The 15,310-nt window shown below is 37.7% G+C and overlaps 1 protein-coding gene across 8 annotated transcripts in view; it reads left to right on the top strand.

The window, feature by feature from the left end:
• PPP3CC (protein phosphatase 3 catalytic subunit gamma) overlaps window positions 1-15,310 on the top strand; it is a 110,818-nt gene that overhangs the window by 41,591 nt on the left and 53,917 nt on the right. For all 8 annotated transcript variants that reach the window (XM_072796322.1, XM_072796319.1, XM_072796318.1 and 5 more), the window contains exons 2-3: window positions 3,545-3,742; window positions 4,047-4,171. In XM_072796322.1, coding sequence (XP_072652423.1) covers window positions 3,545-3,742; window positions 4,047-4,171 — 323 coding nt within the window. The remainder of the gene's footprint in view (window positions 1-3,544; window positions 3,743-4,046; window positions 4,172-15,310) is intronic.

Raw genomic sequence — 15,310 nt, 5'->3', positions numbered from 1 at the left:
AACTGAAGAATTTGAGAGAAAGAAAAAATACCTTTCTAAATTTAAGAGTTCTTTAGGTTGTTGTCACCTTTCCTTACGTAAATTATATGATAGAAAAAATGGTTTTTCTATTTTGTAAATTATTATTTGATTGCAACTGAATATTGGGGCGGGTGGCTGCCTGGGTGGCTCAATCAGTTGGGCATCTGCCTTCAACTCAGGTCACGATTGTGGAGTCCTGAGATAGAGCCCTGCATCGGGCTCCTTGCTCCGTGAGAAGTCTGCTTCTCCCTCTGCCCCTCACCACACCTGTGCTCTCTCTCTCTCAAATAAATAAATAAAATCTTTAAAAAACAACTGAATTTTAGTATTATTATTTTTATTAGTAGTAATAATCCTGCTGCTAGAAGTCAAATATCATCTGTGGATCTCTTGTCTCTGAGACTACCTCTATTAAAATACCATTTTTGTCAATTCCAACATATTTGGTTTTATATTATTGCATTTTGTTTATAGTTTGTTGACCAATTTCTTTTATTTACAAAGTGTAAATTAAAAACAAGCAGGCTTTCTTTTGGGTTCATTTAAAAATGGGGAAGGGCAGGTTGGCTAGCCAGAATTGAGAGTAAAACTTTGAAAACCAAAAAGAGGTAAATTAAGTATGAAAAGGGGACTGATTAAATACGTTTCTTTATTTTTCTGGAAAAAGATTTCAGAGGACTGGAGGTTCTCTGAAGTTATGTACAAGAAATTAAGTGTAGCTCTTGATTGAACCTCATATAAATTTCCCCAAAGAAAGTTACTCTAAGACTTAAACTCTTGTGGTGCCTGGGTGGCTCAGTGGGTTAAGCATCTGCCTTGGGTTCAGGTCATGATATCAGGGTCCTGGGATCAAGCCCTCAGAGTTGATCAGCTGGGAGTCTGCTACTCCTTCTTCCTCTGCCCCTTCCCCTGTTCATGTTCTTTCTCTCTCTCTCTCAAACAATTAAATAATCTTAAAAAAAAAAAAAAAAAACCTTATACCCTTAGTTTTGGTAATTTTTCCACTTTTAAAAAATAAGTATTTCAAATGTATTAGAACAATAGAGGAACTTTCAAGTGAATATCACTCAGCTTCAGTTAGTAACTCAAAACCAGTCTTTTTTTTCCTCTGTGCCACTGCTTATTCCCTGTCCCTCCATTATTTTGAAGTAAATCCCAAGTAGCATATAATTTCATCTGCAGATATTTCAATAAGAATCTCTAAACTGGGCAGCCCAGGTGGCTCAGCGGTTTAGTGCCACCTTCAGCCCAGGGTGTGATCTTGAAGACCCGGGATCGAGTCCCACGTCAGGCTCCCTGCATGGAGCCTGGTTCTCCCTCTGCCTGTGTCTCTGACTCTGTCTCTCATGAATGAATGAATGAATAAATAATAAAATAAATCTTTAAAAAAAAAGAATCTCTAAACTATAAAGGACTCTGTTGTTATTGTTAAACACAACCATATTACAATACACTTCAGTAAAAATTTAAGTAAATTTGTTTAGGACTTATCTTTCACTCTGTTGTAGAGACTCACCAGATGAATAAATTTTAAAAATCTTCATTATCTTATTTTTGTTTTATTTTTTAAAGATTTTACTTATTTATTCATGAGAGAGACAGAGAGAGAGAGAGAGAGAGGCAGAGACACAGGCAGAGAGAGAAGCAGGCTCCATGCAGGGAGCCCGATGCGGGACTCGATCTCCGGACTCCAGGACTACACCCTGGGCGGAGGACAGGTGCTAGACTGCTGAGCCATCCAAGGATACACCTGTTTTATTTTAGAAGTAGATTATTTTACTAAAATAATGTATTGATATTCTACCTGAATAACACAAATTAAATTAATTTAACCTGCAAATTAGAATACTTTTGAGAGTGAAAGCTGGCACTATGAACAATTACGATAGGAGAGCAGTGGAAATCTACGACTGCCTGCATAAACTGGGATGTATATGGTCCCCTATTTCAAGGTAATATTTGCTGGTTAGATAACTACTATAATTTTTTCAGTAAGCTCTGAATAGCCCAAAAAAGTCAAGTTGTAGCTAAGAGCCTGGTGAAACTACCATTTTCAAGGATTTTCAAGTCTCAAATTTTTATAGTGCCTATAGATTTCAACTTGGTTCTCTCTCTCTTTTTTTTTTTTTTTTTTTTTTTTTTTTTTTACAGAGAGCATAAGAGTGAGACTACACACATGCATGTGCAAACTATGGGGTAGGAGAGGGAGAAGGGAATAGAATCCCAAGCAGGCTCCACACTCATCTTAGAGCCCAACATGTGGGCTCAATATCACAGCCCTGAAATCAGGACCTGAGCTGAAATCAACAGTTGGACACATAACCAACTGAGCTACCAGGTGCCTCTCCCCCCTTTTAAAGTTTATTTGTTTAAATAATCTCCCAACCCCAAGATCAAGAGTCATTCACTCCTCTGATTGAGCCAGCCAAGAGTCCCTCATCTTGGTACTTAACACATGCATAAAGCTAGAAGTGGAACTACCAGGCATAAATCACAAATTAAAATGAGCCCTTCTTTTAAATGTATAATTTATAGCCTTGTGAATGTTAGATCATAGATAATCTAAAGTAGACTACCTTATGAAGTAAGTAAATGAGATTTATTTATTTATGTAATATTCATGAGAGACACACAGAGAGGCAGAGACATAGGCAAGGGGAGAAGCAGGCTCCAAGCAGGGAGCCCGATGTGGCACTCGATCCTAGGACTCCACGATCATACCCTGACCTAAAGGGAGACGCTCAACCCCTGAGCCACCCAGGCATCCCGATGGCCAATTTTAAAGTCAAAAATTTTTTTCCTGTTAAAGTTGCTAGTTCACCATGATATTACATGAACTTTATATCAGACATAAACTGAAGTTATCTTTTAGCATTTCCAGATTAGAAAACACAGCTAGACCTTCCTTATCTGGTATTCTCGAGTTTATGCTGTGTCACTGTAACAAGTAATTCTGAGGAACAGCTCCATTCAGTTAGTGATATGCTTGCTATCAGTAATATTTTAAGCAACTGCTTTTTCATAATAAAGTATACAACTATGATTCATTACCCGATCAGGAGCTGAAGTCAGACTTTTAAAACAGTTCCATTATGTCAGTTCATTGGAAAAATAAATGCCCTTTAGTGTTGATTTCTTTTTTTTTTAAGATTTTATTTATTTATTCATGAAAGATGCAGGGGGAGAGAGAGAGAGAGAGAGGCAGGCTCCAGGCAGGAGCCTGGTGTGGGATTCGATCCTGGCACTCCACGATCATGCCCTGAGCTGAAGGCAGACACTTAACCGTTAAGCCACCCAGGCGTCCCACACATACATCTTTTAAACACTTTAACTGTGGCTTTTTTAAAAATTAGAGTCTATCATCTGTAACATACAGTATCTTAGATTTCTTTCCCCATAAAATTCTAGTGCTGTGGTTGTGAAATCATAGTGATGTATTAGGTATAATTTGTTACGTAAAAGAAATGGGTTCACAGTTCTCTCTACGTTTAAGTATTTTAAATTACTTTTCCTCTCTTTCTAGCTGTTCCCTTTCCTCCAACCCAACGGCTTACTTTGAAGGAAGTATTTGAGAATGGGAAGCCTAAAATTGATGTTTTGAAAAACCATTTGGTGAAGGAAGGGCGACTGGAAGAGGAAGTAGCATTAAAGATAATCAATGATGGGGCTGCCATCCTGAGACAAGAGAAGACCATGATAGAAGTAGAGGCTCCAATCACGGGTAAGAGAAGTGTTTGCACAGCGGCAAATTTGAGAAATTATTACAAATAACCAACTAAGATGTATGATAATCTTTCTAGGAATTATGAAATAGTCTTAGGGATTGTTCAGTATGTTTGTTCGTCAAAGAAATACAATTTAAAATACCTAATATTTCCAGTATTGGTAGATTGACTACAATTATAGAACAATCCAGTCAAAAGCTAAAGTGATTTAAGTTAAAAGTTAAACTGTGATCTTATTGGTGTACTGCCCTTCTCTTATAAGATACAATTTTTCACCTCACCTTGTGTCCTTTTTCCTAGTTTGTGGTGACATTCATGGACAATTCTTTGACCTGATGAAGTTGTTTGAAGTTGGGGGATCACCTAGTAACACGCGCTACCTCTTTCTGGGTGACTATGTGGACAGAGGCTATTTCAGTATAGAGGTAAAAATTAAACTGGATACCTTGGAACAATTATATTGTCTTTTTTTTAGAAATTTGCTTTCCAGGGCAGCCCCGGTGGTGCAGCGGTTTAGCGCCGCCTGCAGCCCATGGCGTGATCCTGGAGACCTGGGATCGAGTCCCATGTCGGGCTCCCTGCATGGAGCCTGCTTCTCTCTCTGCCTGTGTCTCTGCCTCTCTCTCTCTCTCTCTCTCTCTCTCGCTCTGTATCTCTCATGAGTAAATAAAATAAAATCTTAAAAAAAAAAAAAGAAAAAAAGAAATTTGTTTTCCATTCTTCAGCAGAAGAAATTTAAATGAGAACACTGGCAGAATTTATAAACTTTGTTACTTTGAGTATTAAAGTGTTGGAAAAATGTTTTCATTTATATAAGAAAGGTCTATTCCTTCTTGTAGCTTCTGTATGTAGTAGACATATAGAAATCTATATTAACTCAGCTTTGCAAATAAATTGTTTACCAAACTTTTCTCTTGAAAATAGTGTATAGGCTGTATATAAATGACATAAATTACTATTCCTCCTAAACAGGGCTTGAATTAGCAGACCTTATTTATAAAACCATAAGCTGCTGGGCTGCAATTTACTCTTAAATTAGCTCCCAATGCTAAATAAGCAGTCATTTAGCATGTTGTAGGAATAATTTTTGATATTCTTGCACATAGTAAGCAATAAATATTCACTGAAGGAAAAAATAAAGTTAATGAAGTTAATGTAAACCCACAATTTACTTAAATATATTTCAAAAATTGAATGATGAGAAAAAATGATTAGAATTAAAGTAGGAGGGACTGGGTGGCTCAGTTGCTTAAGCATCTGACTCTTGGTTTCGGCTCAGATCATGATGTCAGGGTTTGGCTCCACATTGGGCATGAAGACTGCTTGGGGTTCTCTCTCTCCCTCTTCCTCTGCTCCTCTCCCTGATCATTCTCTTTCTCTCAAAAAAATAAATAAAATCTTTAAAAAAGAAATAATTAAAGTGTAAACTGTTATATATATAAAAGACAAAACTGTTTTAGACCCTAATGCAATGACTTGAGTAAAGTGGAACAAAAAGCACATTCATATTTAATGTCCATTGATGCAGCTATGTATACATGTTTGGCAAATAAAAGAGAAGTAACTTGAAATAGTGCAGGTAATTGAATTTATAATGTGTCCAGAATAAACATGAGATGAGAAATTGAGTCTGCTTGCTGTTCTTTTAGTCTTTAGTTGTGCTTCTCCTTCATAGCGTTATATAGTCTCACTGTACTTAGTGTATTTATGGCAGTTAAAAGTTTATTGTTTTTGCAGCATCACTCCTAGATCCAAGTCAACTCTCCTACCTAGTGCTCAACCAAAAAAAGCAGCATTCTAAAGATGCTAGAAAGATACACAAGAGAAATAGCTTGTCCTTTTTAGTTAGATGAGTGTTCTAAATTAATGAATCAGAAGTTTGGTGTTACCTGCCAGTGACTCCAATTAATTTAGTGTCATCTGTGAGGACAGAAGTTAGTGATAGAGGGATGTCTGGGTGGCTCAGTGGGTGAGCCTCTGCCTTTGGCTCAGGTCATGATCCTGGGGTCCTGGGATGGAGTCCCATATCGGGCTCTCCGCAGGAAGCCTGCTTCTCCCTCTGCCTGTGTCTCTGCCTCTTTCTTTGTGTCTGTCATGTATAAATAAATAAAATCTTAAAAAAAAAAAAAAGGTAGTGGTAGAAGCTAAGAAAATAATTATGTTTCCCTGCTGCTCAGTAAATTCCCAAAGTCTCTAAGTAGGGACCTGGGATGGGTAGAGATGATACTTGCAGACTGTACCATTGAAATGTTTCTCTATTCTAAGTAATCTCACTGTCCATTAATAGATAAGTGGATAAAGATGTGTTCTATATACATATATACCAGATATAATAGAATATTACTCAGACATAAAAGAGAATGAAAAGTGGCTATTTGCAACAACATGGATGGACCTAGAGGATATTATGCTAAGTGAAATAAGACAGAGAAAGACAAATACTATATGATTTCATTTATGTGGAATGTAAAAAACAAAACAAATGAACAAACAAAACAGAAGCTAACTTATAAACACAAAACAAACTGGTGGTTCCCGAGGGGGGCGGAATGTACGGATTTGGGAAAATAGAGGGGATTAAGAGGTACAGACTTCAGGTCATAAAATAAATAAGTCACAGGGATGAAATGTGCATCACCAAAAATATAGTCAGTAATACTGTAATAACTTTGTAGGGTTGGGATGCCTGGGTGGCTCAGCAGTTGAGCATCTGCCTTTGGTTCAGGGCCTGATCCCGGATTCTTAGGATTGAGTCCCACATCAGGCTCCTTGCATGGAAACTGCTTCTTCTTCGGCCTGTGTCTCTGCCTCTCTTTCTGTGTCTTTCATAAATAAATAAATAAATAAAATCTTAAAAAAAATAACTTTATAGGGTTATAGGTGATAACTACACTTATGTGGTAAGCACTGCATATTGTATAGGATTATTAAATCACTATGTTGTACACTAGAAACTAATATAATATTGTATATCAACTGTAGTTCAATAAATAAGATAAAAAGGGAAGCAAACATAGCCTAAAAAAGAAAAGATTCCTACTTTCTATTCATATCACGTTTCAATAGACAGTCAAAAGTATGGATTTTGAAAGACAGATTGAATGTGTACTTATTTGTGTATTTGTTAGCATGAAGAGGTTTTAGAAGCTGACGAGAAGAATACAAAACTTACTAAATTTTTAGTTCTATTTAATGAAACATTTTTTTAAAGATTATTTATTTATTTATTTATTCATGAGAGACACACACACACAGAGGCAGAGACACACACAGAGAGAGAGGCAGAGTCACAGGCAGAGGGAAAAGCAGGCTCCTCGCAGGGAGCCTGATGTGGGACTCAAACCCAGGGCTCCGGGATCATGCCCTGGACTGAAGGCAGCGCTAAACCGCTGAGCCACTCAGCTGCCCCAATGAAACAACTTCTTAAAAAGATAATATTGTACCAAATCATCTTCAGATTATCAACTCACATATTTATAAATAGTTTCAATGCATCAGTATGTTCAGTAAAGCATACATCAAAAAAAATCCATAATGATTTTTATATACATATACTATATTCAGAATATTTTCTGTTATATATTTTTTTCCTCATTCACCAACAAATGTTTCCTGATTGCCAACTTTATGGCAGGCTCTTAAGATAAATTAATGGGGCAGCCCCGGTGGCCCAGGGGTTTAGTGCCACCTTCGGCCTGGGGCCTGATCCTGGAGACCCGGGATCAAGACCCACGTTGGGCTCCCTGCATGGGGCCTGGTCCTCCCCCTGCCTGTGTCTCTAGCTCTCTCTCTCTCTCTCTCTGTGTCTGTCATGAATAAAAAAAAATTAAAAAAAAAAGAAATTAATGAATAAAATTCATGATTTCTATTTTTTGTTTGTTTTCTTTTTAAGATTCATGCTTTCAGGACACCTGGATGGCTCAGTCAGTTAAGCATCCAACTCTTGATTTCTCTTCAGGTCATGCTCTCAGGGTCATGAGACTGAGCCCCTCGTGGCTGCATGCTTAGCTGGGAATCTACTTGGGATTCTTTCTCTCCCTTTGCCCCTCCACGCCCTCTATTCCCCATGTTCACACACTCTCGAAAATAATAAATAAATCTTTTCTTTTTTTTTTTTAATTTTTATTTATTTATGATAGTCACACAGAGAGAGAGAGAGAGAGGCAGAGACACAGGCAGAGGGAGAAGCAGGCTCCATGAACTGGGAGCCCGACGTGGGATTCGATCCCGGGTCTCCAGGATCGCGCCCTGGGCCAAAGGCAGGCACTAAACCGCTGTGCCACCCAGGGATCCCAATAAATAAATCTTAAAAAAAAAAAAGATTCATGCTTTCTAAAGGAGCTGACAGTCTATTAGAAAAGATGCACTTATAAACAGATCTTTCAGTAATCGTACAAAAATGCTGATTTAATTTTTTGCAGTATTCTTCATATTAGGAACTGGCATATTGCCTGACAGTAGACACTGAATCTATATTTGTTGAATGAATGAATGTTAATAAATCAGTTTCATTTTATCTTGTTATTTGATGTTTGACTAACTTAAAGGATTTTTCTGGAATAGCTGAAGAGATAAATGGATTAAAACTGTAAAGTGACAATGCTATTTTTTTTCCTTTATTTTTTTTAGATTTTATTTATTCATGAGAGAGAGAGAGAGAGAGAGAGGCAGAGACACAGGCAGAGGGAGAAGCAGGCTCCATGCAGGGAGCCTGATATGGGACTCAATCCTGGGACCCCAGAATCATGCCCTGAGCCAAAGAAAGACCTTCAATCACTGAGCTACCCTGGTGTCCCAGTGACAATGCTATTTTATCCCAGTTTTTTTTTTTTAATTTTTATTCATTTATGATAGTCACAGAGAGAGAGAGAGAGGCAGAGACACAGGCAGAGGGAGAAGCAGGCTCCATGCACCGGGAGCCTGACGTGGGATTTGATCCCGGGTCTCCAGGATCGCGCCCTGGACCAAAGGCAGGCGCTAAACCGCTGCGCCACCCAGGGATCCCTATTTTATCCCAGTTTTAAAAGTAAACATCAGGGTGTATGTAGTGTTAGTTGGAAGTCACTTATTTGTAAACCCCTAAGGTTATAAACTTCTGTAGGCAACAGATTAGTCCAATATAATACAAGTATATATTTGAACCATTTTTTTATCAGTGTCCTTGATAAGCATGAATATGATGTTTTTGTCAAATGGATGCAAATAGGTAATGGAACCCTTATTACAATTTTTTGTTGTTGTAAATAGTTCACTTTTTTTTTTTAAAGATTTTATTTATCCATGAAAGACGAGAGAGAGAGAGAGAGAGAGAGAGAGAGGCAGAGACATAGGCAGAGGGAGGAGAAGCAGGCTCCATTCTGAGAGCCCAATGTAGGACTCGAGGTGCCCAGGTACTCATAAATAGTTCATTTTTGTAGAAAAATTTGGAAATGTAGAATCTAAGAAAACAAAAACTTTTGGGACACCTGAGTGGCTCAGTGGTTGAGCATCTGCCTTCGGCTCAGGTTGTAATCCCAGAGTCCTGGGATCAAGTAAGTCCTGCATCAGGCTTCCCTGCATGGAACCTACTTCTCCTTCCTCTGCCTATGTCTCTGTCTCTCTCTTTCTGTGTCTCTCATGGATAAATAAATAAAATCTTAAAAGAAAAAAAACATTATAAATCAGATATAATCCCTGTTAACATCTTGTATTTTCTTTCTTTTTTTTTTTATAAAGATTTTTTTTTGGGTAATCTATGTCCAATGTGGGGCTCAAGCTCACAACCCTGAGACCAAGAGTTGCCTGCTCCACTGACAGGCACCAACATCTTATATTTTATTATAGTCTTTCTTCTTCTTTTATATATGCATATATCTTTTTTAAAGAAAATTGAAATCATTTTGTACATTTCCTTTTTGTAGTCTTTTTTCTCCACTCAGTATTGTATTGAAAGCATTTTTCTCTGTTATTTGGAAAAATCTCTCCAAAATATGGCTAATGGTAAAAATATCATAAATTACTTCACCATTCTCCTATTGTTGGATAATTATTAGCAGGTAATTTTTAGCAGGTACTGCTTGTTGCCCAATAATTTTTAGCAGGTACTGCTTGTTGCCCATCTTTTCTCTCCTTCTTCCTTACTATCAAAATACCTATTTTGTTCAGATAAATGAGATTGGGGGTTTAGAGAGAACCTTGATTTCAGGAAAGGAGGCCCTTTAACCCAACCTCAGGGAATGAATTCTAATTGGTCTGAGCTACTCATGTGAATTAATTCCCTGTCATCAGTGATTGGTCTAGGGTAAACATGGGATTCTGTTTTGCCCAGTAATATGTAATGGGAACTCTGCTGTGTATATTTTGGTGTGAGGGTGCACACACACTTGGGTACTTTGGAATACTTGTTTCCAGATGAAAAGACTCTCGCAAGGTGAAAGCTTTTGAGCACTATTTCACCTTGTCATTTCAAATGTACTGTAGCAGCCACTTTGTGGCCATGTGGGAGGAAGGGCTAAGAATGAAAAGCAGACTTGCTGTGAATTACAGATCAAAGAGAGAGGACATGGTTTCTTGGTGACAGTACTGAGCTGATACACTAAACTGGGCATCTGATTTCTTGTTTCTTCCTAAATTACTTAAATGTCTCTGTGGCTTAAGCCATATTTAATTGCATATTTATTATTTTTACAAGTGGTCATTTTCTAGTTATTTCCATTTTGCATATTGCTGCAGTTAATATCTTTTCGAATAAATTTTTAATAGCATTTCTGATATTTCCTTGAGTCATATTATTTTTTTTTTAAGATTTTTATTTATTTATTCATGAGAGACAGAGAGAGAGAAGGGGAGGGGGCAGAGACATAGGCAGAGGGAAAAGCAGGCTCCCTTCAAGGAGCCCCAAGCGGGACTTGATCCCAGAACCCCAGGATCATGAACAGAGTCAAAGGCAGATGCTCAACCACTGAGCCACCCAGGTGCCCCAAGAAGTGAGTTTTTAAAAATATTTTATTTATTTATTCATGAGACACAGAAAGAGAGGCAGAGATATAGGCAGAGGGAGAAGCAGGCTCCATGCAGGGAGCCCGACGTGGGTCTCGATCCCAGGACTCCAGGACCATGCCCAGGGCTGAAGGCAGGCCCTAAACCTCTGAGCCACCCAGAGATCCCCCTGTCTTTTTTTTTTTTTTTTTAAGTATAATTAACACAACGTTATATTGTGTACAACATAGTGATTCAACAAGTTTATAAGTTATGCTATGCTCACCACAAGTGGAGCTAACATACGATGCTAGTACAATACCATTGACTGTATTTCCTATACTGTCTCTTATTTCTTTGACTTAATCATTCCATAAGTAGAATCCTATACCTCTTACTCCCTTTACCCATTTTGTCAGTCCCTCCACACACCTCCCCTCTAGCAACTATCAATTTGTTCTCTGTATTTATGAATTTGATTCTGCTTTTTATGTTTATTTATTCAGTTTTGTGTTGAATTCCACAAGTAAGTGAAGTCATACGGTATTTGTTTTTCTCTGCCTGACTTATTTCATTTAAAATTTAATGTAGGGATCCCTGGGTGGCGCAGCGGTTTGGCGCCTGCCTTTGGCCCAGGGCGTGATCCTGGAGACCCGGGATCGAATCCCACATCAGGCTCCCGATGCATGGAGCCTGCTTCTCCCTCTGCCTGTGTCTCTGCGCCTCTCTCTCGCTCTCTGTGACTATCATAAAAAAAAAATAATAATAAAATAAAATAAAATAAAATTTAATGTATATTTTTTGGGGAATATTCTGTGCAAGTTGATATATATCAAAAACAAAGTCAACCAAAAAAAAAAGTCATCTAAGTATATTTGTGTATGTCCACATATTTAAGTTTCTTGTTTGTTCTGCAGTGTCCTGAAATGTACATATATTTTGATACAACAGTTCTATTTTTTAGAAATACTGCAGATGTACACATAATTATGTACAAAGACATATGAATGAATAGTTTGTCAAAATGCTTGAGAAGTCCTACTGTCATTTAATGAGCTGGCTCCAGGGAAACATATCATCCAATGTGCAGGAAACTCCTGAACAACAAAGAACCACGCTTTTCAGATTGTCAGTACCTCTGTAGAGAAGCACCATTAAATTCTGGGGATGGAGATGAACAAGCAAAGCCAGGTCCCATACATGTTTTCTAGTGAAAAGGACTTCATTGTGTATTTGTTTATGCCTGTGAAAATCAAATCAGGGTAATGGGCCACAAGGATAACTAATTTAGTTGGAGATTAGGAAAGGCCTACTTGAGTTAACATCTGAATAGAAACTTGAATGACCTGAGGGAATGAGTCTTGCCTATGCAGTCCGGGTTGAGGGAGGGGTGAGAACATATTAAGTATAAAAGCTCTGAGGCTGGAGGAAGACTTATGCAGTCCTCGAATCATAACAAGGCCAATTTTGCCAGAAAGAATAATGAGTAAGGGGAAGTTGTAGGTGATGTATCAGAAAGATAGGCAGAGGTTAGATGATGTCAGCACTTTCAAACCATAGTAAGGGATTTATTCTGAATGCAATAGGAAGCCATTGGAGATTGATTGTTTTGAGCTGGGGAGTGACATATTCACATTTATATTTTAAAACAGTTACTCTGAGGCACCTGGCTCAGTCTGATGCCAACTCTTGATTTCTGCTCAGCTCCTGACCTCAGGGTTGTGAGATGGAGCTGAACCCTTGTCAGGCTCCTGCTGTGCAGGAAGTCTGCTTAAGATTCTCTCTCCCTGGGCAGCCCTGGTGGCTCAGCGGTTTAGCGCTGCCTTCAGCCCAAGGCGTGATCCTGGAGACCTGGGATCAAGTCCCACGTCAGGCTCCCTGCATGGAGCCTGCTTCTCCCTCTGCCTGTGTCTCTGCCTCTCTCTCTCAATGTGTCTCTCATGAATAAATAAATAAAATCTTAAAAAAAAAAAAAAAAAGATTCTCTCTCCCTCTTCCCCTTCCCCCTCCTTCTCTAAAACAACAAACAAAACAAAACTAGTTACTCTGGCTCTTTTGTGGTAAACTGACTGTGGAAGCCTAAGAGTGGGTACAAGGAGGCCAGTTAGGAATCTAATCCAGTACATGGGCAGGAGATGTTGGTGATTTAGATTAGGCTTATTCATAAGCACCTGGGATTTAGAAGAAGTTTGAAGTCTTTCCTTTTTGGGAGGTGGGAAAATCTCAGTTCAAGTAATCAAGCTCATCAGGTCATGACACATTTATTACTAATCATTGCAAAGTCCCTGTCTTATTTTTTTTTTCTTATCTGTGAACTCTATTTTTTTCTTCCTCTTGCTATTATGTATATCTCTGTTATGTTTAGTATATACCTCAGAATACATATAATACATTACATTAATTTTTTAATATGTAAGGTTTTGGATAAAGTATTTAAATTTTATATAAGTTTTTTTGGTGCTATTCAGTGGTCCTCAAACTTTAGCATGCATCATAACTCCCTGGAACAGTTGCTCAAAAACAGATTACTGGGCCCCACCTCAGAATTTCTGATTCACTTTCTGATATAGAGTCTGAAAATCTCTATTTCTAACAAGTTGCCATGTAATGCTAATGCACCACATTTGAGATGAATATGACCACACTGAGAACTACTGCTGTGGCTTTGTTTCTGTTGATTTGGGTTTTCACTTATGATGTTTATAAGATCTATCCAGATTACTGTCTCTCGGTCATTGCTTTCTGCCTGCTGTGTAGTTTCCATAGTATACCTATATGACATTTTAGTTCCTTATTCTCAATGGTGGACAGCTAGTTTGTCTGTAGTTTCTTTCTACAGTGAACATTGCTGTGATAAATATTCTTATATAGGGCAGCCCAGGTGGCTTTGCGGTTTAGCGCCTGCCTTTGGCCCAGGGCCTGATCCTGGAGACGTGGGATCGAGTCCCACATCGGGCTCCCTGCATGGAGCCTGCTTCTCCCTCTGCCTCTCTCTTTCTGTGTGTGTCTCTTATGAATAAATAAATAAAATCTTAAAAAAAAAATTCTTATATAAATCCACTGATATTCCCATGCTTTAGTTTCTCTGTGGTTTATGAACAAGAGTGGAATTGCCAGGGAAAAAGGTATATACTTTTATACTTGAAGGTATATACTTCATACTCTATACTTCATACTTGAACTGACGATCCCAGATTCCTCTTCAGAATAGTTGTACCAATCTATATGCCTACCTGTAGCACCTAAGAGTTCATTTTTCCTTACAGTCCTCTCTCCAGAATTTAGTTTTATCTCACTTTCTAATATTTAGCGAAAATGTCTCCAATTACTAATGAAATTGAGCATCTCCTCATATGTTAGCTTTACAAACATATTTCCATATGTTTTTATTTTTTATTTTTTTCCACATGTTTTTAAAAAATAAATGTACTTGTCAGTGTATATTGCCCCTTAAGTGCTACTTTATTTGGGTCCCACAGATTTTGGCATGTATTGTTTTTATTATTATTTGGTATTTTATATTTAAGAATTCTCTTTAACCCTAGGATAATGAAGTAGTTTGGTTTTTATTTCCAGTCATGCAGGATTTTTTTTTTAGAGTTAGTATTTTGTTACTGATTCTAATTAATATAATTTAGAGAACATAACCTGAATAATATTCTTTGGAATTTATTGAGACTCCTTTCCTGAGGTACCTACTAGATTTTTGTGACTATTTTTTTTTTTAAGTAATCTGTGTACCCAACATGGGGCTTGAACTCACAGCCCCAAGATCAAGAGTCACATGTTCTGCCAACTGAGCCAGCCAGGTGCCTCTTTGTACTATCTTGCATATACTTGAAAATAATGCATTGTCTTTGGAATTGTTCCCTGTAACTTTCGTTATTTTTATCTGCTTGAACTAGGAGTTACTTTTTATGTGTCAAAATTGCCAACTACAGTTACTGATTGTTGGATTCTCCCCCTAGTCCTGTCAATTGTTGCTGTGTTTTGAGACTATGTGTGAGATATGTATATTTCATAATTAGTATATATGATTGGTTTCATTATTTGCAGGTTCTGTATTTGCATATATGTCTCCCTGATAAAATTTATTTTAGTCCCCAATTCAATACACCTAGTGATTCTGAGGTCCTAGGCCCTCTCACCAGGAACTGGGAAATATATATAAGCATACCAACCTGTACATTTTTATTTGTTTCTGTATTTCTCTTATATACCCTAAAAAGAATGAATTTTGATTACAGTCCAACCATCACAAGATTTAGTCTAGCCTTCCTCCTTTCCTACTCCCATTATCTACAGTATATTCACTTGTCTGTTCAATCTTAGTATATCCATAAAATAGGTATATATCAGCCAGTTCATACTGTGAAAACAGATTTCCTAACTAGAGATACAGTGTTTGTGTACATTTCTTTGTGTCTTTAGTCTTGTAGTAGGCAGTCAAAATACTATTTTCCAAAGTTACTTGGGTTCTTTTTCCCCATACCCTTCTTTGTTGCTTTGATATCTATTTATAATACAGTTAGGGTTATTACTGTTTGTATTCTGTTTGGGGTTTCTTTCACATGCTGGTTGATTTAATTATTTATTTTGGGAGACAC

The sequence above is a fragment of the Canis lupus genome, chromosome 24 (genome assembly GCF_048164855.1).
Source record: "Canis lupus baileyi chromosome 24, mCanLup2.hap1, whole genome shotgun sequence".
Lineage (NCBI taxonomy): Eukaryota > Metazoa > Chordata > Mammalia > Carnivora > Canidae > Canis > Canis lupus.
This window is presented reverse-complemented; position numbering and strand designations above follow the sequence as displayed.